Source organism: Falco naumanni, chromosome 4, assembly GCF_017639655.2.
Source record: "Falco naumanni isolate bFalNau1 chromosome 4, bFalNau1.pat, whole genome shotgun sequence".
In the NCBI taxonomy this organism is placed as follows: domain Eukaryota; kingdom Metazoa; phylum Chordata; class Aves; order Falconiformes; family Falconidae; genus Falco; species Falco naumanni.
The window spans coordinates 32,672,249-32,696,661 of NC_054057.1; the positions used below are offsets into that span (position 1 = coordinate 32,672,249).

The 24,413-nt window shown below is 41.1% G+C and overlaps 1 protein-coding gene across 2 annotated transcripts; it reads right to left on the reverse strand.

Annotated features, from left to right (window-relative positions):
* Positions 1 to 4,989: 4,989 nt before the first annotated feature.
* On the reverse strand, positions 4,990 to 23,705 carry TMEM106B (transmembrane protein 106B). Of its 2 annotated transcripts, none has more exons than XM_040591315.1 (8): positions 21,838 to 23,705; positions 17,990 to 18,211; positions 15,187 to 15,250; positions 13,777 to 13,936; positions 12,919 to 13,059; positions 12,757 to 12,806; positions 11,581 to 11,634; positions 4,990 to 10,850 (listed from the first exon to the last, which is right to left on the reverse strand). In XM_040591315.1, exons 1-8 carry the CDS (start codon positions 22,430 to 22,432, stop codon positions 10,712 to 10,714), a joined length of 1,425 nt encoding a protein of 474 aa, XP_040447249.1. In that variant the 5' UTR covers positions 22,433 to 23,705; the 3' UTR covers positions 4,990 to 10,711. The 2 variants fall into 2 exon arrangements, with proteins under 2 accessions (XP_040447249.1, XP_040447250.1); XM_040591316.1 differs by lacking the exon at positions 21,838 to 23,705 and adding an exon at positions 21,237 to 21,370.
* Positions 23,706 to 24,413: the final 708 nt, after the last annotated feature.

Below are 24,413 nucleotides of genomic sequence, written 5' to 3' on the forward strand. Positions count from 1 at the left end.
GCTGGAGAAAGGCAAATGTTGTCTTCACCTTCAGCAAACACCAAAAATCAAATCTGGGAGCTACGCTCCAGTCAGCCTCAGTGGGAAAATCAAAGCAAGTCCTTCTGGAAGACACTCCTGGGAAAGAGGAGGGAATGGACTGGGAGCAGTCAGAGTGCATTTATGAAGGGGATATCATGATCCGTGACTGGATTTAGGGATGAAGGGAGATATCATTTATCTCCTCTTTAGCTTGACTTTCGAGATCATCTCCCACTATATTCTCGTATCCAAGCAAGAACATTATGTTCTGGATAGACGGACAGCTAAATCAGTTTAAAAACGGGCTGGATGGTTGGGCTCAGAGGGTAGTAGGTTAATGGGCAGTACTTTGGCTGGGGTCAGGGGTCTGTACTGGGACCTGTCCTGTTCAACAACTGTATTGGTGACCTTGAGAAGGTGACAATGCACACGTCAAGTTTGCAGAAGACACCAAACTGGGAGGGACTGGCTGATACACTCAAGTGGAAGACCACCATTCAGAGTGACCTGGACTGGCTGGAGGGATGGGTCCTGGGGATCTGATGGGATTTGACAAGGAAAAATGCAAAGCCCTGCACCTGGAAAGGAATAAAACCTGCAAGGAGACAGCCTGTGCACCATGGGGCTGGGGAGCAACTGTGCTGAAAAGGGCTTGGGGTGCTGGCAGCGAGCTGGGTATGAACGAGCCAACAGCGCACCTTGGCAGGAACCTTCCTGCAGTGTTCTTCTGGTCTTCTGAAAAGGACTATCATCAGCACCACTGACTCACTGCTGGTATAGCAAAGGCGAAGAGCAACATAGTAGGAGCACCACTGGGCAAAAATGGATCAAAAAATACCTCCAAACAATTCAGCTTGAATGTCAAAGTAGGCTGTGGTTACCAGGCCATCACAAGAAAAGAAAGAAAACAGATTTGAAATCTGAAAAACAGATTTAGAGTTTAGTAAGCTGTAAGTAGCTACACAGACACAAACAAGGGTTGCTCAAGATGTTTTACTGAACTCTGCATCGATGCTGTACCCTCACTGCTGCACAGGTAATATGTGCTCAGGTCTCTTACATTTTAAAAACCAAAAGACCTCTGAACGGGAATATTTCACACATTTAGAATGCAAGTCATACGCTAGATTTATTAGATTAAAAATCCATTTCATCTGAACAGTTCAACCGGGACAGCCCTGCTTTTTTCTAGAAGGTTATTTTTGCTTCTGGTTCCACTCAAACACTGGGGTGGGGTGGGTGATGAAGGGCTGAGGTGAAGAAACACACTTTCAACCGGGTTTCCTTCCTCAGGGAGCACTCTTCAGCTCGTCAAGCATCACCTGAGCTACACAAGGCTCCTGACCCCAGCACATGCTACCGGCTCCTGGCACCACCCACAAGAGTGAAGGCAGGAGTGTGTAATGACCTTGGCACATTAGCTTTCCCTATACAAAAACTAAATAAAAAAAACAGCACCAGAATAAAACCTAGGGTGCCTCAGACTACACTGTAAATTAAATCTACAAATAAATTTGCAATAGCAGTGAGGTTTTTGTTTGGGTATTTTTTTTTTTTTTTTGGAGGGGGGTGCCGTAGGGACCAAGTAGGTTCTTTCTGGTTTGTTTGGTTTTGTTTTTTTTTTTTGTTTTTTTTTGTTGTTTTTTTTTTTAAAATCGAGAACCCTGCACACACCTTCCCCTGGGTTTAGCTTGTCTCATCAAGGTTACTAAGTAACCTTGAGTTGCATTCAGCATTTCTACTGCTCTTTTGAGAAGGAAATTTAATCCCATGTTTGAGAAGCCTAGCTTTGAGTTTAAATAGGATTTTTCAAGTATTAGCATATCAAACAGTATAGTTGTCAGCATGCAACATAAGATTAGCACATTTTATTTTTTCTGTCTCTGCTTCCTTCTGTCCTACTATTTAGCATTTTTAGCGAGAGCAAACCAAAGGCAAGCTGGGCAGCCATCTGCAGGAGTAAGACACCAGGTATGTCTATACAACAGCTTAACTCGTGTCCAGAAAGCAGTGGCTTAAAGCTGCTGGGTCCCTCCGTGAACACTGCCGGACCTCCTGAAGTCTACAAGGCAACACTCCAGTTCTGATCCCTGAGAATATTTGCCAATACTCAGAGCTGGATCCTGGCATGCCACACAGGGTGGCAGAGATGTCAAAGTGCCAGGATCCTCTCCTGGTCATAAACCATTCAGAGGAAAGTCAGGCACGTTGGGTCACGTAGTATGTTAAAAGTAGCATGGAAATAGCAGCTCACCCCATCTCTGGATGGGCAGCAAGCAAAAATGGTTGTAGATAGCGTGAGTTTCAGAATCTATATTCTACAGCAATATTCTGAGCTTCTGAGGTTTATTTTAACATTTCTTTATATCATTGCATATTTGATGAAAAGTTCACAAATTTAGTCAGCATGGAAAGTGAAATAGTTGCACCGATTGTGTCAACATGTTTAAATACACTGAATGTAAAATTTTGCCACAAGTTTATGGTGGATGAATTCAATCACTTCAGTGGATCTACATGCAGACAGCCACTAACATTCCCCAAACCTAAACTATTTCAGCCAGACTTCACGATTAAGAAATAATATATAACCTGGTGAACGTGAGACTCCAAACCTCATTAAAGACATAGTAAGTCTTTACCTGCTGTTTTTCTAGATATTACTAGCTATTGAGGTAACCTTTATGTCATTCCTCTGACCAGTACCAGAACAACAGTATCGTGGTATGATTGTCAGAAGAAAAGCCAGACAAAGGCAAATTACATTCATTTGTCAACCTCAACTGTATTACTAGGGCTGCTAGAAGTATTACTTCCTAAAAACCTCTCAAGAACAATATACATAATTACATTTCAGGTATTCATAACTGCAGACAGTGAAATGTTACATTAAAGTGATGCTGAAGCTCCTTAATCAAGTTGTAGTTTTACTGTATTAGGTGATTCACTGTCTCATGAAAAATCAGCTCCATTATGGAGCCATGTCAGCTCCACAGTGCCAATAACAGCTCATTAAACTGTGTGGCACCTGCTACCCATACACTGGAAACACCAGTGAGGCATCTCAGTGCTCTGGGCTTAAGAGGCAGGGATTCCTGGAGAACAAAAAGGAAAGGAGAAAAAAAAAAAAAAAAAGAACGAACAAAAATCAAAACAAAAAATGTAGAGGGATCTTTACCTTATCTGACAACAGGAGAATACCAGTAAAATTAAATGTGTGATTTTGTATTCCTTAAGTTGCCAGGTAGGCATCATCTTCACATTGGAAAACACTTACTGCCATTCACCACTAGTGTACCCGAAGTCCTCTCTGGTGAGTGTACCTGCACAAGACCATATCCTAAGTATGCGCTCAGTTACACAGCTATATAGAAAGCTGTATGAAATTGAGAAGTAAAAGGAAAGCAACCTACAGACAGCCAGGGAAACTTTAAAAGTATTTCAGAAGTTTCTGTCATTGTTAGGTCTTTGAAACTAGGCCATTTTAAGATGTCAGATCTTTCAGTAGTTAGATCTCAAAAACCCTTTCTTTGGGTGTTCCAGAATAGATTTTTTTTTTTTTTTTTACTTTAAATTTGTCCAAATTCACATTTGTTTACCTATTCCCATCTGTCAGTGTATTCCCTTTTAATCCTCTTCCCACTCTCCAGACAGGCAAGGTGGTGTTTGAAATTAATTTGGCAGGAATTCACCTCTGGACCCTATGGTCCCAATGGAAAAAACATGAGAGGAATCCAAATAGTGTGTAGTTTCAAGGATCTGGATCAAATAAAACTGCTCACTGCTAAAGATATACTTTTGCCTACCTGTCCCCAGACAGGTAGAACAAGACAGAAGTAGTTCTTCACATGTCTTCAGGCTCTTATTTATACATGGCAACACGCTGCTTAAAGGTTATTGTTCTCCAATTTAGATAGTGTTCAATGAAGAGTTTGTCCAAATAGGAAGATTTGGATAATGGTTACAACTCTGGGAAGGAAGAAGGACTATATGGGGAAAAAAAAGAAAATAGGAAGCATGACCAGTGATTTTCTCATCTAAACTTAGTTTTAAAAAACTAAGCCATTTTTAAGAGATCTACAAGCTGAAACAAAATGGCCAAAAAAAATTCCTCTATACATTAAGACTTCCATTAGTTATCCATAACAGAAAAACAATGTAGCAGTCATGAATATACAATAGGTTTCTCCAGAAGAAACCTTAAAAAAACCCCGAACACTAAGGTGTTCCAGAACATGTACTACCTGTAACATCTGAGTATTCTGAATGCTGCAAATGTTTCAAAGTGATGTCCTTTGTTGTCCAGCTTTTAAAGATTGAAGCTTTTAGGCAATAATGCCCCCTTAAAATAAATTTGCAAATAGCTGTACTGGGTCTGGCTGGGATGGAGTTAGTTTCCTTCACAGCACCCCATAGTTCTGTGTTTTGGGTTTGTTGATAACACACTGTGGTTTGGCTCATGCTGAGCATGCTCATACAACACAAGTTTCCTTTCCCTTTGCCTCCTCATCTTCTTACCCCACTCTGCCCAGCCCTGCAGTGACTAGGCCTGGGATGGTCAAGAAGCTGGGAGGGGACACAGCCAGGACAGACACCCCCACTAATCAAAGGGTATTCCATATGGGATCATGCTCAGCAATAAAAGCTCAGGGAAAGAAGAAGGGACATCCGGGGTTATGGCGTTTCTCTTCCCCTTGTAAATACCTGCCTGCTGAAAGGAAATAAATTCCTTATTTTGCTTCACTTGTGCACAATCTTTGCTTCCCCTATTAAACTGTTTTTATCCTGACCCATGAGTTTTCCTGCTTTTGTTCTTCTGATTCTCTCCACCATCCCACCACAAGAGTGCATGAGCAACTGGGTGGGGGCCCCCCCTGCCTGCCATCAACCCACCACAACAGCCCGGGTTTTTAACTCAGTTACTGTAGCAGTCCAGCCAGACAACAGTAATTCAGTCACATATGGTGCTCAGCTTTCAGATACTCACAGTTTATTACAGACTTAACACAATAAACCATAGTACCAAAAAGGTAGATTGCAAAGGTTTCACTCATGGGATGCCAACGTTACAAAAATTAAAATCATACGACTGAAAATACATGAAAGCTTGTGGGAAAAATATGGTGAGATAGGGGGAAAACTCGTGGGGCATAGGGAAGGAGGAGAGAAAAATATTGTCAGTTAAAAAAGATACATGACCCAAGTTTTTTTAAATAGAAAATTTAATATCATTCTTTGAGCCAAACAATCCTGTCTAGAAACATATTCATAATGAAGTTAACTCCATATTTTGAAGCTCTAAATAACAAGATCCTTTGCCCCAGTTAACTTACATTAAGACAGCTTCTGTGTCCAAATACCCTTGACTTCTAGTGTTTATCATGCTTAAGTTGATAGATTGTTTGCTACACAGTCACAAGAACAACAGTTTGCAATTCTGAAATTACAAAAATAGTTATCACTCATTAGTATTTCTATACATATCTCAAGCTATTATATGCACACTCTGTACAGTGGATGTTACCAGTGGTTAAGTTTGCTTCCTTAAACAAAACAAAAAAGGACTATATCACTGACAGTTGGACCCAAAATGCTCAGGCACTGTAATATACTTGCATGTCTGGCACTAGATATCCCTGCCCATGCAAAGCAAAATCAGTTTCAGTACCCAAAAGACACACACCCAGGTTGTAAGACTTATGATGGTTGGTGGAAGAGGATCAGTATGTTACTGCCACCGAAGTCTCACACTACACTGCAGGGCCCATTGTACAGACTCCTTGCAGCCAACTGTTCCTGTCCAGCAGGCCTGCCTACAGTCAGAAAAGCAAGCTTGCATGCAAAAGCTGTAGGGCAGCAGAGGAAACTATCCCAAACTTCTCCTCTGGTAATGACCAGAATTCCCCAGCTAAAGGTATAATAGGAAGGTGACTTCTCAAGTTTACAAACACCAAATGTTTTTGCCATACTGTACTGAAATTATTGTTCTGAATGTGTTTTGGTTGGGCTGTATTCCTCTCTCTCTCTTCCCCCCCACCCCAAAAAAAAAACCCAAACAAAAAACCAAACACAAAAACCAACAAACAAACCCAACATCTAGACTTCTTGGCATGATCAGGGCCAACACTAACAAATGTTTTGCCAGTTGCTGTAGTCCATTATTGAAGTACATTGGTTGCACTTATGTTACTTACCCTTCCTTTTCAGAAGTAACAGTAAGCCTGGAATCATTGCTAGGGTTGTAGCATTTTGTTAGACAGTAAAAAGTTTAGTTCTTAAAGGTATTGCGGCTAGTCTTACTTGTCTCTTAACTCTCAAAATCCAGTCTAACTAATGTTAAGCTTCATGTAGCTGCCCAACTCTGAACCAAGTCACCCATTTCAGAAGGTGCAGTTCGGGAACAGACTAACATCCTGCTGCAGATTTAGGGAGTAGGAAAAAAAAGCAAAGCCACAACTAAGTCCCCCATCACCACCACCAGAAAAAAAAAAACAAACAAAAAGGAAGCCTTAAATGCTGAATAACGAATAATGCTATTTTTCTTTTAACATTTTCTGAATCCAAAAATCTCTCTCATAGTACTCCAAGCACCATGCTTTCCATCATGAAGGCACACCACTTCAGTCAGATGGTTAAAGACTCTTCACAGTTGAATCCAAGCACTTAAGAGATTCAGCGCTTAAATGGTTAGCTTTATATAGCACTCGCTAAAAAGCCTAGTCACGTTTGCAATGCACTATTATGATAAACTTATTCACTTACAGAACTTCAAGGATAATTTAGAGCAAAGTCAACTAAGGCAGGTACTTAAGTCTGCCAACATAAGGCTGCAAAATATAAACATCAAAACGTTAATATCAAGGTCATGCACACAAGAAGTGCATTAGGAACTTCAAAGCTATACCACACAGGAAAAACCAAAAGATACTTATGCTTGTCTTCACAAAAGATTAAGAACTAAGCGACAATCATTTAAGTATCAACATGAGTACAAAAATTATGATGAACTTCTACAGGCTTTTCCAAACACCAGGAACAGGAATTCAAGAGTTAAGTGTCAGGTTCTACACCTTTTAGTAACAGTGCTTCCCTTAAATCTCTCCAAATGGGTACGTGATGGTTTGTTTAGTGGCTTCATTCATTCATTTTTAAAGCATCATATTTAAAATGTAAAATAATTTTGTTCTCCAGGTCAAGTCGCCAGTATTTTTACACATTTCAGCATTCCATATTAATTTAAGTCATAATTTTGACCTTTTACAGTTATTCTATACAGAATACATTCAGTTTTGTTTTTCAATTGTGCCATTACAGTGCAACATCTGGACCACTGTTTTAAGAGATAACAGCTTCCACTTTAAAGTGCAACAGGTTTTGGTACAAGTGCTACAAAGAATTCAAGAGAAAGGATTTATACTAGAAACAGATCCTGGGAAATACAACACCACAATGCCAGTATATATATGATGTATTTTGATAGTATTCACAGATTATGAGGAAGTTACAAATGAAGTTTGAATCACTTGAGAAGACCTTCAGAAACTATCTTCCACACAGAAAAGCAAACAAAAAACCCCCACCCTAAAACGAACTGTTCTTCCAGCTGACCTTCTGAAGAGAATTTGTACTTACTGATTTACATTGAGCCAAAGGGCTTGCTTCCCCCCCCCCCCCCCCCCATCAAGATAAAAAATAAATGTGAAATAATTACAGGTCTGTCACTTGGATCTATTCTCATAAGCTTGTTTACAAAGTCGTACAAGTTAATACTGACTTCCCTTGCTCCCTTAGCATGTTTCCAAGCTCAGCCACAGAAGTCAAGTCAAAGTTAAGTTTTCAAACAGATGCTTACCTGCTTATCTGATGAGATGTTATATTAAAACTAGTAGTTAAATTGAAATTCTGTCTTTATTTGGTTAGTAAATATGCTGACAGTTTTGCAAGAACATACTAGCACATGTGGAATTTTAAGCCTCTGATTCTCCTGTAACTGACTTAATTGGAGAATTAACCAATAGGATCTTCACCCCATCCTTTATTTTAAGATGAAAACTTAGTCATTCAGTAAGTCTACCACAAATTGATGGTGTTAAAGTTTACATCCATTAGATATCCCAGATGACAGACATTAAGATTTGTATCTTCCCCCTTCTACCACATATGCAGAAAGAATAATTCCACTCAATTTATTATTTTAAATTAGCCAATACCAAACACTTCATGCAATGTAAGATCCACAGATTTAAGTATGTATTTTACTCAGCATCTCTCTCAAACTTTCAGGTCAACCTGAGTCCCAATACTGCATAAACAGTGTAACCTCCCCCCAAGCATGCTTGTTCAAGCAGCATTTGCTACTGTCAAATAATTTTATCCTTACACTATTCCAGTTACTTTAGGTTGGTTACTTTAGATTATCTTTTATCCTTCAGAGAAAAATTTGTTTTAAGTTGATATAAATATTTGCCTAGAGTAATTTTCTTTTTTCTACTTAAAAACTCCAAACAAAACCAGCATTCTAGATGTAAATACTTAGGCCTAGAAGAAAAGAAAAGCCCTATCACTTGCTGGCTGACTTCAGATCTGACAGGATTTAAACCAGAACTCTCCCTGCTCTCCAATACAAGCAAATCTTTCTACACCAGATAACAAAGAAGAGTTCACCTCTGCTTCTACCTAGCTCCCCACTACCCTGGTCTTTAGTTATTACCTGCATCTCTTCAGGCTACCAGACAAGCTTCTGCAGGCATTTTATCAGCCACAGGACCGAACCTCATCTATACTCTAGGAAGACCAGAGTCTGTTGTGAGCTAGTTTCCCTTGTGATCATAAGCTGTAACAATGTTTACTTATAACTGCCCAGATTCAAGAGTAATTTTCAGAATGTAACTATACTAAATCAGAATTTACTATTCCAGTTCCAGAAGTTTTCCAAAGCCAAAAAGCTGACATCTTTATCTTATCAACAGTTACATGAAATAGACAGTTTAGGTTCCAAGATTTTCTCATAGACATTCAGTGTAAGTGTTCATAGCAATTCAAACAGAGGAGAGGTGGTTTTTTTTGTATAGTTACTTCATTTCTTTTATATCAGTCTTAAATCATTGATACTCTCTCCCCCACCCACCCAAGTAGGTCCACCTAAGAAAGGTCAATAAAGAAAAGAGTAATACAGACATGTACGTTCACTGAAGTACTGAAGCATGAGATTGTTAGTTGCAAGAAGTTACTCAGCAGGCTTTTGCCATAGTGTTTATTGCCAATTCATTTTATATAGCTTATTTCCAGGAGATGGGCAGCATAAAAACCGCAACATTTAAAAAAACCCAAACTATTCATTATAATGCAAATCTCAATAGTACCTGTAAAAGGTACATCTTGTATAATTGAGAAATAAAACAATCCTGATCTAGTTAATTAAAAAGTTTCATACCTAACCCTTAGAACAGTCAGCCTTCAGAAGTCAAGCAGCTTTGGACCCAAAATTTACAAGTCACCATGTTTGATTATAACCCTGGAAATTCTCACTGTGCAAACTATCCTGCTGAAGCCATTTAACAGCTTTGTTATAAAGTCGGTATCATGATTACATCAGCATTTACTCTTAACAGAAAGAGTTGCTTTGTTCTCCCTTACATAACTTAGATGTGAACTGTGAGGGCTCTGGAGATTCAGGTAATTACTGCATTGCTTACTGAACCTGTGCACTGAATACACACACCCCAACATATTAACACAAGTAGCTTAGATACACAGTATATGAAAACAATAAAAATGAAAATTTACATTAGGCTGCCCAAACCTGTGTCCAGTTTCCCACCTAGTTCCAACTGCAGTCTTGCTTTTAATAGCTGTACACAAAGCTTACTAAAAAATAAAGTAGAAAGACACTATCAAAGTCTTTACTTGTTTGTTTTCTAGTCTTTACTTTTTCCTTCGTCAGCAATGATTCTGGGGGTTGTTGTTTCTTTATTTTTAAACCCAAGTTTGAATCTAACATACATTCTCCTTATAACATCCCAGAGGTAGCAGGAGGGAATATGAATGAAACTATGCCAGATTCTAGAAGTTGCACATTTGAGTATAGTGTTATCCAAGACAGCTTTCCTGGTTTTCAAAGACTGCACGTCACCTCTAATCATGTATAGCAAATGAGAAGTAGAATATCAAAATAAAAAACCATCACCACTGGGTTACTAATAGAAGTTTCACACCCAGATACCTCAAAGTAATTTGTTACTTAAGTAGTAATACTGCCAGTTTATAGTCAAATATCAAGAACTGAAGTACAAAATTAAAATTTATGAGTATCATTTTTTCTAAAATGCTCATTAGTGAGACATCTCACCTAAACATAGACATACACAGTTACTCTAAGTTGATGTACCACACTGTAAGCAAAGGTCCCAGTTCAGTTCAAGAATCTGATACTGCCCCTCTCCCTCCCACCACACAACTTGACAGAAGTGCTTACAGTAATAGAAAGCAAACAGAAGGGGAAAACACAACATTTAACAAGTGCATCTATATACATTTTTCACCTTTTCCCTCCTTGTGTCTGAAGTGAACAAATCACCATGTTTGCTATGCTTTACATGCACATACACTCCCCTTCACGTAGTACCAGTCCTATTCAAAGGATCTCTGCAAGCATCAACAGCAGTCATTCCACACTAACCAAGGGGTGCTTCTACTGTGGAGGCTGAAGTACATTTAAATATTCTGATTGGCCCAGCTGGTAGGTTGTGTTTCCTCCACAGTCCACATACTGGTATCTCTCCTGGGATATTTGCTCAGAGTGGCCAAAGTAAGAGGTTGTAACTGTCACTCTTAGAAAGAGAAAACAGAAGAAGTTTGTAAGATGCTTCAGTTTCCTATTCTAAAAAATCAGCATTTTGACATTACTAGAGTTTTTAAGGAAAAACTTTTAAACTTTATTTAAAATTTACTTTAAGAAAATACTAGTTTACCACTATAGATTTTCTCCATGAAAGACACTTGGTTCCCTGAGCACAGACTTATTTTTTCCCCTTAAAGATGTCAAACCTGAGGTTTACTCATTAATACCTTGCCTTGTGAGGAGAAAGCAAATGATTAGAGAAGTTACAGCCATGGTTGGATCTACACCTCTCCCCCTTCCCCCTCAACAGCAAAAAAACCCCTTCAAAAGACAAAAACAACAAACCACCATGCTACTATTTATGCAAGGAGTCACATAAAGCAGACTTTGGCAGAGTACTAAAGCCTGTATCTGCTTCAGGATCACAAAGATTTTGACAATTTTGAAATAAACCCATTTCCAAGTATTTGAGACCTTAGTAGCTCCATGGTTACAGCTCAACTACACAGCAGATACAGTAATAACAGTTCTGCCTATTCAAGTGTCTTTACACCACCAGAACCTGCTTTTCAAGAACTATGAAGCTACTACACTAGAAAGCAAGTTGATTTCATTTTATCTATGAGGCAGACTCCAGGATTAAGTATTTTGAGTAGTATTTCAAAGAGTTACATTGCTTTTAAAGTTGTTGCCAACAAACAGGAAGTTTCCATACTTACTGCATCATCACTACAATGTTATGCACTTTAATAGATGCTAAAGTACAGAAGTCACTGCAAACAAGAAAAACAACAGTTAGATTTGCATTGAGCTTTCACAGATAATTATCTAAAAAAGCAAGAATTGTGGTTGCAACTGCAAATTCTGTTACCTATGCATATAGAGACTACAGAGTTGTTAGCAATGGCAATTAAAACACTGCTAGTGACTGTATACTCACCTAGGTCTACTTGCTTTCCCATGAACTATATTCACATGCACTTGCTTACATGCAACACTTGCCAACAAAACTGTCCTGTGAAACAGCATTCACTTCATCTTTCAGAAGCTAACCAAAGTAAACCTGAGTTCTATGAAGGCCACATTTATTTATTCCTTATGCATCCAAAGGGTGAGCAGATTCACAGGATTCAGTGTTTAATCAAGCTAACTTACATGCTTTTAAGAGGCAACAGAAGTACAACACTTTCTGCTTATTTAAAGTTAGTGCCCAGTTTGGTGTTTCACACTTATTTCAACTCACTCTAACACTTCAATGCTGTAAGGTTCTCTCCCACCCCAAAGGGGCTGAAATCCACTGGAACTGCACACAGATCCAAGGTCTCAATAGTTAACTTTTTCTGTTCATTCTGCATTTCAGTGTCACAGAATTAACATTTGTGTTTGTTACCAAGATATATTCAGCTAATAGTCTGTTGGTCAAGTAAACTTTCAGAAGCAATGAATAAAAATGCTTAACGGACAGGCCATAAACACTGCTTACCATTGTATACACGTGGTCTGAAGAAATACAAATTAGCCTCCAATTTGTATAGAATTAAATACAAATTCCCTCTACTACCAGAGAAATATGTGGGAAAGTTACCAGAGAACTTGTTAGGGGAACAAACCTGCATTTTCACACCCCGAAGCAGCAAGTCCTAGCTATTGCCAAGGCCTGAAACACTGGGATAGAGATGCCGCTCAAAGTGCTGAGAGCCAGGTGCAGCAAGCCACTATATGAAACTATTGAAACAACCATAGTTTAAGTATTTTTCAGTACTATTAAAGATCCACAAAGAAAATGCCGCAACAACTCTGCAAATACATTTCTGCTGACTTTGAAAAAAGTCACTTTTAGCACCATTGTGATTTTTAAGACAACCCACATGATATTTAGAGGCCAGTACACTTACAACATGTAGCTCATTTCATCTTGTATGACTGTGGGCACCATATAGTCAATCTGAAAAAAAAAAAAAAAAAGCACCAAACAAGAAAAGCAATGAAAACACAAATGAGTAGATTTATATTTGAAGATTAACACATATTCAACTTCAAAAGCCAATCCTACTTACCTGTTTCATATCCAAAGGACCAATGTTGGTGATGTTGTTTAGTCGTGCTTTGCCAATAACTGTTTTTGAAAACTGAACTTGGGCTGTGATATTTGCCACTTCTACAGAATAATAGTTGTTATTAGTTATATTTAATGTGTTCTAAAAAAAAAAACAAACAAAAAAGACATTAACAGCTATTCATTCTGTGTATCTTTATGAGGACACATTTTGAGATTTATGCCTGAGACAGTATTACCTGAAATTACACAGATATATTTTCTTGCCGTCAAGGATTGGTGGGGCATAAGGGAGTAATGGACCATCATTTAGCCCTTTCCCAGTTTTTTTTTTTCCTGGGAATATACCAAGCAGCACAAACTTCTGCACCACTTCCCTGGCATCCACCTTCCACTGCAAATACTGCATTTCTTCCCATTCTTGGTTATTCCCTCCAGGAAATTTAGCTATCACAGGACCCTTTTCTCCCACATCTGGTTTAGTTTATTTAAAATGAGGAACTCTTATGGAAAAACCTTTAGGCAATCCTGTATTGACTGCATTACCAAGACATGTTCCTACATACACACTACATTTCACTTATATTCCAAAAATAACACAGACCACTCAGAGGTCACTGTTACCATAAAAATAGAAGACCCAATGGTAGCTTGCAACTACACCTCTATTAACTACAACTACAGAAACCAGCCACAGAAGGTCCAGCTACATTTTTCAAAGCAGTCATTGTATCTGCCTGTATTTCCTAATGCACTAAGTTCATCAGCTAAACCACAATTTCTATGTGTATTAAACAGTCAAAGCAGTATCTCTTGTTGCATTTATCCATTACAAACATCTAAAGAAATAGTTACTTACTGTAATATTTAGATATATTATATGTCTAGCCTGTTCGTAAGTGACATACACTGACTTCACACCAATGTATTCAACATCGATTGAGCGAGGAAACAAGAAGAATACAGCCAGCCCAGAAAGTAGTAAGCATACAATTACAGAAGCAGTCACGTAAAGCTTTCTGGAGGGGAAAAAAAAAAAGAAGCATATTTCAGAGTCAAAAGCACATTAAACAATAGTGGTATGTTATTTTCTTTTAAATAAGGAGCATGACCAGTCAATACAACTTAGTTCAGTCTATTTCCACCTCCCATAGGGAAAAAAACCACAAACAAGCCACAATGCACTTCACACCTGTCTCAAACAGCTGTTAATTTTTTATATGTACAGAAATCAAGTTTCAAAACATGTGATTATCTCAGCATTTGGAACAGTGGAAAATGGAAGAGGTAAACATTTATGTGCTTTGAAACATAAACACTTCCTCTTAAAAATGTATTTGTAAGAGGTTTGTCATTCTGCAGGAATTTGACAACACACTCAGAATGAAGAATAAAGCTCTTATGCACCTTACACAAGATTCTTTGTCATAAAATACTTTCAGGGAAGTGTAGACTCCTGCTAAGAAACAGGAAATTCACAATTAACCTAACATAAAAGGTGTGTATAAAAAAATACACAAGTAAAAGGTTCTACTGCAGCTCCAGGTTTCTCAAGGTTAGAACACTAAAGCAATGTGTTTCAAATTTGTACTACTAATATATCAGATATGATCCAGGGCGGTATTATGTGAAGTTACTGTATTTATTTTTTTCCTGGCACTCATTTCTGCTTACTAGAGAAACATCCAAACATTAATGGAGAAAAGAAAACAAAAAACCACAACAAAAAAAAGCGTCAGAACAAGAAGCCCTGAAGACTAATGAAAACTTTAAGCAGATCCTAGGAAAAAAAAATTCAAATATACTATATCAGAAAGATGAATCTTGATTTTGTTAGCTGCTTAGAGCTTTACGGATTATTTTCTAGGTGACTTATTCTGTAGTAGTGGCCCAAAAAAGTTATCACTTTACTCGGACTTTAACACTTTAGATGTATCTGCTCAGATCAGTTAAGATACTACAGAGATTGATGAATACTTGCATAATTACTGCAGACATTTAGATAAATAGCTACATGATGAGATCATACAGTATTACTTAGCTTTGTAAGACACACTGTGATGGGAGTACACACACCTGTTAACCTCTAACTCCTTAAGTTATTAAGACTGGTATTGCTCATGAGCAGGGTTCTTTCAGTACCGAATGCAAGAAAACATTCCCTTCATTTTTGCTTGATTCCTCTTACCACTATCTCCTTTAAATTGTTGAATTTTAACTAGAAGAGAAAAATTAACTGTAGATTTATGTATCACAACTGTTAACTTACGTTCTTCTTGGCCTCAGTCTCTGATCACTGTATGGAATTAATGCTACCAGCTGATTTTCCTGCCCTGGAAACAAAAACACCCTTTCAGAATTTAAACAAAGAAAGAGTAAGTATTGTTGCAGTTACTTCAAAGAAAGAGTGCCTGTTATAACTTTAATGGCACCAAAGAACAAACACTAAAGATAAACATTTAAACTCCAGATAACAACCCAAGCAGAATATTATTGTAGCTTATGTCACTTTCTGAAATAGAGCATGGCTTGCACAACATGGAGAGAAAAAAAACCACCAAGCCCAGAAAGACCAAAACAGCAACAAATTCTGCCTCTATGCTGCGAACATGCACAGGAGATAACATGCCTCTGGCACCATTTCCTCAAGAGAAACAGAGGTACATAACAGCTTCCAGCTCTCTCTACACCAGGCCACATCAAGTCATAGGAAAAACATTCAGAAGCTTGGGCAGTTAGAACTGTTCCAGAAGGCATTCTGAATGTACTCCTCTCAAAAGCAGAAGTCAGGTTTGTTTAAAAAAAAATCCTAAAAAATATATGTATCAATGTGGGTGGCTTCAGCAACGCAAGTTATACACATGCTGCATTCTGGACATCACCAGTACATACAGCCATTTCTCATGGGACTGAGCTGCAGCACCCTGGAAGTCAAAAAAGTATCTACTGGAATTTCTCCAAGCCATGAACTACTTCACTAGACAGCATTTTAAAGAGAGGAATATCTTAACAGTAGAAATAAAAAACACAAGCACAGATGACTTGAAAATAGATGGACTACATCTGCCTGTACAGCTTTTGCTATCTGCTTGCACACAAAACCAGAACTGAGATTCATCTATATGTTAACAGAGAAGCCTCAAGACCAAGTGAGATTTGCATTTTTTTAAGCCAAATGCAGGATTTGCCCAGCATTATCACCTTGTTAATCAACTCCTCAGAAGTGATTCCATGCTGAATCACTAAGCTGAGCAAAGCATGCTAGCTAAGCAGGTAGTAGTATGTAACATCAGCCTTCTAAAAAACCTCTACCAATTTAAAACTGATTTTCATCTCCACTTCAATGAAGCATCTTCAACTTTTGAACAAAAACTATGAAAGCAGGACTGTGCTGTTATCTTACTGAAAAGCTAAAGCTGTCCAAGTAACAAAACCCTATTTTATGTGTTTATTAAGTTTAGCCATATCAACGTTAGTCTGCCCTGCAAGTCATGCAGTCATTCTGTGAACCCTCTCCCCTCAAAAAAAACCAAACCCAAACACTATTTTTTCCCCCCAAAAAATACTAGAAAATAATTAAAAAGACATCCCTATTTCTTCTAACTCATTTAAAGTTTTAGCTTTAATCATATAATTTCATTAGAATGTAAGGACACCTTGTGTTTTTAATAGTTACTGTAAAATGTTTAAACAAACATGAGTTAATTACTACATCCAAAAGTCTTACAGTCAAAGAAATAAGCTTTTGAACATAGAAATCCCACTGTTACTGCATTTTAGCAGTATTTAGCACTATTTTAACAATATCAATAGCAAGTTTCTATTCTATTGAAGCATTTCAAGTTAGCAAGCTAACAGAACAGACTTCCTTCTCTATAGTTGTTCAAATAATTTTTAGTTGCATAGCTTTTCCACACTTCAAATTTGTTGAATTCAGAAATACTCAAATAATACATTGTAATAAAGTTTAACAGCTAAAATACAAATCCCATATGTGTAACTTTTTAATATCCTGTGCCCCCCACTTCTTATTCACAGGTGAAGCAGAAGGAGGTGTGAACTATACTAGAACCTAATCTGACTGAAGCACATGTACAAGGACAACATACATCACTGAATTTTCCTGAGCTGCTGATTAAAATGAGTTCTGAGGGTTTTTACACCCACTAATCTATTTTGGATAAGAGTTTTGGCAAAAGCAAAGCAGTCCCAGACACAAGACATTCTCATCAGTTCCTCTTCCCTATCAATGGGAAGAACTTACAGCTGAAAGAATACTGTGCCTTGGCACACTGCATTTGCCACTCTCTCCTGTTTCCCAGTTTCAGATAACCTGCATTCTCCTCTCAGAGGTCTCTTCTTAAATAGCTATTCAGGTGACTTAGTGTAGTACACTTAGAGAAGCGTAACAAAGCAGAATGTTTTATTAAAAGGAAAAGCAAAGAACAAGGGCAGCAAGCAAATAAAATGGTTAGGCATGAAGCCTAACACTGTGCAGCCTACTCCTTTCCAGGGCAGCCAGAGATCCTATGTATTTTCAGCTCCGTGGTGGTCCTCTGCCAAGGACACATGGGACAAAGGGAGAGTAAAGGAAACTGAGTGGCACTGGCAGCACTGAGGGCAAAAAATGTCACTGTAACTGATTAGGGAAAAGGTGTTGCAGTACAGGCCTACTCTTCACTTCCTGCATCTGCAGCTATTTTTTCAGTTATATGTTGATTCAAAGAGTTTAAAATAGGTAGCTAAAAAAAGATGTAATAAAAATCTCAAAAAAATAAAGGTTTTCAAATTCAGCTTGCAAGAGCTAGGGTTATGTGTCAATTTAAAGCTGAGAAGGACAGAAAACTGGTATTGTACAAGAGAAGACCCAGGAAGCAACAGCCAAACATCTCAATTTGTTTCATTCATCCAGTACAGTCATAACAAAATGCCTAGTGCTAAAAAGCCAAAAAGATGAAAGAACTTCATCTTAAATAGGAGAGCTATTTGCTATGGATGATTATAGTTACAACTGTACATGGTTATGAGGTAAATTTATAGGTTAAAGGTTAAAAAAACCAAAGAAAACTTACCTCGGGGAATTCTTCCCGTTCCCTGACAAGTGGGGCACGTGACACTGTCTCTTCCTGTGAATTCCACGTAAGGAAACTGTGATACATCTCCACATCTGCTGTCTTCATTGTGCGACTCTGAGTGCACTAACCCATTCCTCATGTTATCAGACACTGTGCCTCCATCATAGCCATCGTCCTTGCATGTATGCATAGGCAGGTGAGAAAGTGATTTTCCCATGTCTAAAATAAAAATCAGAAGAAAGTTTTCAGGGAGAACTATTCAAACATGGCTTGCATTTATTGCCCTGCATCAGGTAACCACAGGGTCGTTACTCCAAGGCTCATGTTACCCTCTGTTCAGATCCCCTCAAGACCTGCAAAGCATGAAAGCCCTGTCAAGCTGGAGTCAATCCCAAGCCGTAAGCACCTGAACTAACTGGGAGCTTTGCTCAGACCCTTCAATATACACAGGCTCAATGGGGATCGACGAGAGGCTTTTAAATTAGAACACCAAAATTGCTGGCAAAAGGTTGCCACAGTCTAGCAGTGCTTTTCGCAGGGCTGTTGTACAGACTTTCACACAACACTTTCTTTGTATAACAAAAAAATCAAGACTGGGCTCTAGAAAGCAAGTTTGCAATTTTCAGTGGATTCTACAGACACTACAGACCCAATTCTAATAAACCTTTTAGGCTGGACTTGTTTTGAGAACATGGGATCAGCTACTAGCTTGGAAACTAGAAATATAGATCTGCAGTGTTTAAAGTGGTGATTCCCTTTACCCAAGAGGGCTGATTCCCAGGAAAGTCAAGGAAAAAATGGGAGTTAATTTAACAGAGCTGCCAGCAATACATAGCATTTATAAAGACTTGTTAAAAAAAGCATTTTTGCTAGCCATGCAAATTTTAAAATTTTCCCATTACAGGAGTTTTTCGGTCATGGCATTGAAACCACCTTGAAACACAGGACACTTGAAACTAAAGGCTGTAATGAAGTGATTCAAGTGGAATACTTCCTTATTTGAAACAGGTTGAAATAAAATTCAAAGTTAAAAAAATGTTTAAAGCAGCTGCTACAAATCATCATGGTTCACTGAGAATGGAAGACCTAAGAGGAAGCTTAAGAAAGCAAAACAAGTCAGAATATTTTAAACCAACCACTCAAGACAGAACAGAAAGATCTCAAATATGGTAACACAAGCACCACATTAATTCATTATATTGCCACAAAGGCTAGGTGAATGTAGGAGGGGGAAAGTAATTCAAATGCCAGCAAGTCTCAGTTACTGCTCCAGAAAATATGCTGCATTATTTTATTCATTTAAGCCATTAAACCCTTACAAGAAGGAAAACTATTATCCTTATGCTGCTACAGCACTTTTAAAAACATGCTAAGTTTGGGAGCCATTCCATAATGGAAACTGTTGAATTGAAAATTAAAACTATTGAAGCATTGAAAAAAATTTTCTGAAAAAAATTGCGTACTGTTCTCCTTGTAGCTGACCTACAGCCTTTAAGCTACAAAACTTCAGTCTTGCAGCTTAGACAATAGCTGTCACTGTTACAGGTCTGAAAACTTAGCGATAAATCCCTGGTGTTGTTGTACCACAACTGTATTCAACTGACCTGCTTCACTGATGGTAAACACAGGCTACATCTACATTAACAGTACAGAACAAGCAGCAACTCCATAGAAATAAATAGTTATTGAGAATTCAACATCCACACTACATATGTTTTTGTGTGTTTATTTCATACTAGGTCTTGTCTAGACTGACAACACCCACAACTGAAGTGCACCTTTTAGTTTTAGCTTCTTCCAAAAGAGAGAGCATTCACGCACTCCCAAATCACACTGTGATGTGAACCGAAGTGCAGCAAACAAGTATGACTGGGAACCGATTTGAAGAGCACACCCTTTATTTTAATTAAAATACTAAGGCAGAGGTATCCTCCAATACCAACTGTACCTGAACTTCAATAATTCGAGCTTAATACTGTTGTTCTACCGCCAGACTTAGGAAAGCCATATCTCAGTTCACGGGTGAGAAGATAAACAACGACCTTCAAGTGAAATGTGTTCCTCCAACGTGCTTCCCCCCACAACCAAGTGCTGAACTCCATTACAGCTGGCCAAAACTCAAGAACAATATTTTTTTATCCAACACTTACATGAGGAACAGTAGCAGCTCCGAGAATATCTCATCTTCACATGTGACTGCCTCTATACTGTCACCAGTCACAAACCCTACTTCCTTAGCAGCTGTGCTCTGACCCAGTCTCTCCCTTGTAACTGACGTATACACACTCCAGTCTCCTTGGACTTATCTGGAGTTTCTTTGACTTCACAGTCTGTTAGGAAGAGTTTAGTAAATTCAGAAGCATTACGATAAGCTGGTTTTAAGACTGTGCCCTTCAACTTGCTACAGCAGTGTAGTATGATAGCACATAGAGAAAACCCAAACAACATCCCAAGCATACAGAACCACCACATCCCAAGTTACACAGAAGGCTTGGGGAGATAAATTTTTGTTCATAAACTCAGTGAAACTTCACAGAATTAAACTAGATTGTTATATTTCTCCAAAGAGTTAGGCTGGCATTCTTACCTCTTATATGCAAATATATAAACTTGAGATAGCAAACCTACTTCTTTTTCAAAACAGCAGAAGACTTTGAATAGCAACCATCTTCCACCCTATCAGCTGTGTCTTAACCACGAACACCACAAGCTCCTCCAAAACAGAGGATGCAGCTGGGCAAGGCAATGACTTAGCAGCCACCGACCTGCCCAGCACAGGCAGGCGCGGCCAGGGCTGCCTGCCCCGACCCCTTCGGAAACCCACCTCCGGGGCCCAGCCTGCTCGGTAAGGCTGGCGCTGCCAAAACCACAGAGGCCAAGATTCTCCCCGACATTTACGGACTTTCTCGCCCGTCAGGCCAGAGCGGCAGCTGCTCTGGCAAACATGGCGAAGCGTCCAGCCGGCGGGCGCGGACCAAGGCCCGGCGGGCTCGGCCGCTGCCCGCTGCCCCCGCCCGGCAGGCTGGGGGTGTCGGCACGGAGAGGCGCGGGCCGCCGCCCCGGGGTAAGCGGCTCCCCGCCGCAGGCCTGCCCAGGCCCCGCCGAAGCCCACGACCCAGCGCGGCGGCCCCCGCCTGACGCCCAGCTCCCCACGGCCTCACAGCCGCAAGCCGCGCTCGGCCCGGCCTCGGCTTCGGCCCCCGCCCAGCCGCCTCCCCTCCACCGCAGGAGCGGCCTTCCCCACCTGCGGCGCGGGCTCGGCGGGCCGGGGAGGGCGGGCTGCACCGGGCACGGGGGGCGACACAACCGGAGGCTCCAGGTGCGCTGCAGCTGCCCCGGCACTAAACGCCGGATCCGGGCCGTGCGCAGGCGCGGGGCGGCGGGGGCGGGGCCGGGGCCGCGTCAGTCCCGTTCCGGCCCGGCGCTGTCAGTGCGGGCGGGGCTGGGTCCGCTGCCCCGCGGGGACGGGGCGCGGCGGGAGTCGCCGTTCGTCTGCCCGGCCCGGCCCGGCCCCCTCCCGGTCGGCAGAAGGCTCGGGGACCGCACGGAAACCGTCGTCCCGGGCGTGAGGCGGTGGCCGGGCTGAGGGGCGCCCCGCACCCCCGGCCCCAGGCGGGGCAGCGGCAGCGGTGCGGGAGCGGGAAGCCCGGCGGTGGCGCAGCCCCGCTCCGCAGCCCGGGCGCGGGGGGCAGAGCGCGGCTCCCCCGGGGTTTCCCTGCCGGCAGCTGTCGCTGCTCCGCCTGCACTCGTGTGGCCCCCGCTCCTCCGCATCCGCCCTGCGCGGCGTTAATCACGGGAATACCGCGGGGATTTTGCTTTCCGCAGCCCAGTTTACTTCGTGGTACCTTCAGAGCCACCATCGCTGTCTTGTGTCGCCGGTTTGGTAGCGCCGGTGGAAGTAACGCGCTGTGCTGCAGGATGAGGTGCTCCAGCGAGGAAAGCTATCGCAAAAAAGGCGAAAGAGGTGCAGGGAACGAGGGACACGCTGCCACCGCAATTCATTTGCAATTCACTGTAACTCATGTCACACCACGCAAGGGCGCTTGTACAGCTGATGTGAGATGTTGTCCCAGCGATCTCCCCCAGGGAAAGGAAGAGTGTTGGAAGGAACTTGTGACTGTTGCCTGGCTCGTGCCCGCCTCTCCCGGCGACTCGCCCCCCGGTGCCTGTGGCAGCACGGGAGACCGCTGCTCCGGGGGGGGCACCGCCGCGATGGGGGGGGGCTGCACGGCGGGGACACGGCTCGGCGTGAAGGAGGCTGGGGGACCGGGGAGCGGCTCTGCCCGGTTTGGGAGCCTCGTCCCAGCTGCAGGAGTGAATGGGGCTGGGGGAAACGCTGTGACTCACAGCATGTACCAAAGTGCACACACAGGCAAGCATAGTGGCAGGGCTCGAAGGAGAGGGTATGGAAGTGAGGTCCTTAGGACAACTTGGAGTCATCACAAGGCTGAGGCAGGGTGCCAGGCTTCTCCAGAGGCCAGGAGGAGACAGGCGGCCTCCAGGAGCCACCCAGAGCTGGTGTAGGTGTGAGGCCACCAGCAGTACAGCCCTGCCAGCAGCATGCCTGGCACCTCACTGCAGGTCCAGGAGATGATCGGCACAGAAAATAGCCTTCCCCTGCCCAAACACATGCTCAGAGAAAAAAAGCTCTGCACATATCTACCTGGGTTGATGCCAGCCCAGTTATTCCGTTTATCCTTGGAACTTCTGGGGGTTTTCTTTCTGGGAGTTTCAGAGATCTTGTCTAGCAATAGTCTCTAGCCTTCATTATCCAGTTCAAGCAGAGTCCTGCGTGCTTCTCATTGGTGGCTTGACTCTGCTGCCCTAGCCAGGCATGGTCAAGCTCCTGACAGTATTGGCAACAGCTGGCACATCCCTTGTCCCTCTGGTAGACCTTCATCTGAGCCTTTGGCCCATCAGTGCTCAAGGTTCCTGAGGTGCCCGTACAAAGCTCTCTGCGCAGCAAGATTGACCATGGTACTCTGTGGGTTCCTCGCTATAAAATGTTGTGTGTAAGATACTTTGGATAGATCCCTGGCATGCCCAGGACCTATGTGGAGTTTGTATCTTGCTTTAGAGGACCAGAAAATGCCAAATGATGTAAGTTTGGTAGGCTCAAGCCTGGCAGGCCTGGCTGTTAGTTCCCTGGCTATTGGCTTTTGGTTCTGGCTCAACTTTGTATTTATCTAGGGAGCACAAAGCACCATATTGAAAACAGTCATAGCTTTCAGATGTCCAAACAGAAAGTGAGAACACCAAGTCTTTGCCTTTTACATTGTTTTAAATAATACTGGGAGCCAGGCATGCTGACCTGAATCATCACACAACAGGGGACATGTCACAAAAGGTCTATCTAAAATGTTTTTGGAACAGCTTTGGGAAGTCACACTGAGTTCTGGCAACTCACAGTTACTCAGACTGACCTTCTCTCAATACAGATTTATGCAAGAGAAAAATACCTGCCAAATTTTAATTAGCATGGAGATTTTGATCAAATCAAAATTTTGCAACTTAAACTGCAGCAGTTTTTGTCCGATACTTCCAGGCCCCAAATTAATCTATATGGCCCCATGCAGGTAAGGATGTTACAAAGTTACCCTTGTTTCTGAGGTTATCAAGTGTTTCCTTTGCCATGATAGAAGCAACAGTTGAAATCTTCCTGGGCTGTAGAGGTAGTTCTTCGTTACTGTAATCAATAGAAATGTTTCCTATTAAACAGTTCTTACTATTTTCTATAACCTTTCCTCTGTAGCTTTGACACAAACAGAATGGTTTGTTGTTGTTTTTTGGTTTTTTTTTTTCCCCTCTTTACAGCTGTCATCATGGAAGGGAACATATCTCTGGATATCTGTTTGCTTCGTGTGATTTTCACTTAGAAAGCACATTTTAAAGGTATCTGGCTCACCCATTAGCAGCCTCAAGCCCATCCATAAATCCTCAAGCTCACCTTAAATATAATTTGTTTACTATAGGCTAAAGTAATGCAATGAAAACTGAAAATAAGCAATAATATAAAGGCAAAGTGTCACACCCACTGTGCAGGCTTGAAAAACATGAAAAATATGTGATAAGATGTACACATTATAAGCATCTTAGAAGTGCTTAAATATGCAATGAGGTGCTTAAAAGTGTTATGGAAATGGGCCACTGAGCTTGGGCTCATCAAGACAGGGTTCCTGTGATTATGGAAAGGGTATTCTGCAGTAAGAAAGTACAGACTGCACAACATCCAGTATTTCTGCTCATGAACCAGACAGAATATGTCTAGGTGAGGACTGCAGGCTTAAACACAGACACAGAAATCAATCAGTTCAGAAATGCGTAGTAGAGGGGTGGTATGCAATACTATTGCTAGTAAGAGGGGTATGAAATGGAAACACTTGACAAAGAGAGAAGCTGAGATCATCACCTTTGGACTGAG

Bases quoted from the DNA above. Each gene is read 5' to 3' on its own strand.
- TMEM106B (XM_040591315.1), bottom strand. From the start codon at position 22,432: ATGACTCCAAGTTGTCCTAAGGACCTCACTTCCATACCCTCTCCTTCG. The intron at 12,807-12,918 runs GTAAGTAGGATT...TTTTTTTTTCAG, and splicing joins GTCCTTTGGATATGAAACAG to ATTGACTATATGGTGCCCAC. The intron at 10,851-11,580 runs GTAAGTATGGAA...TCTCTTTCTAAG, and splicing joins AACATTGTAGTGATGATGCA to AGTGACAGTTACAACCTCTT.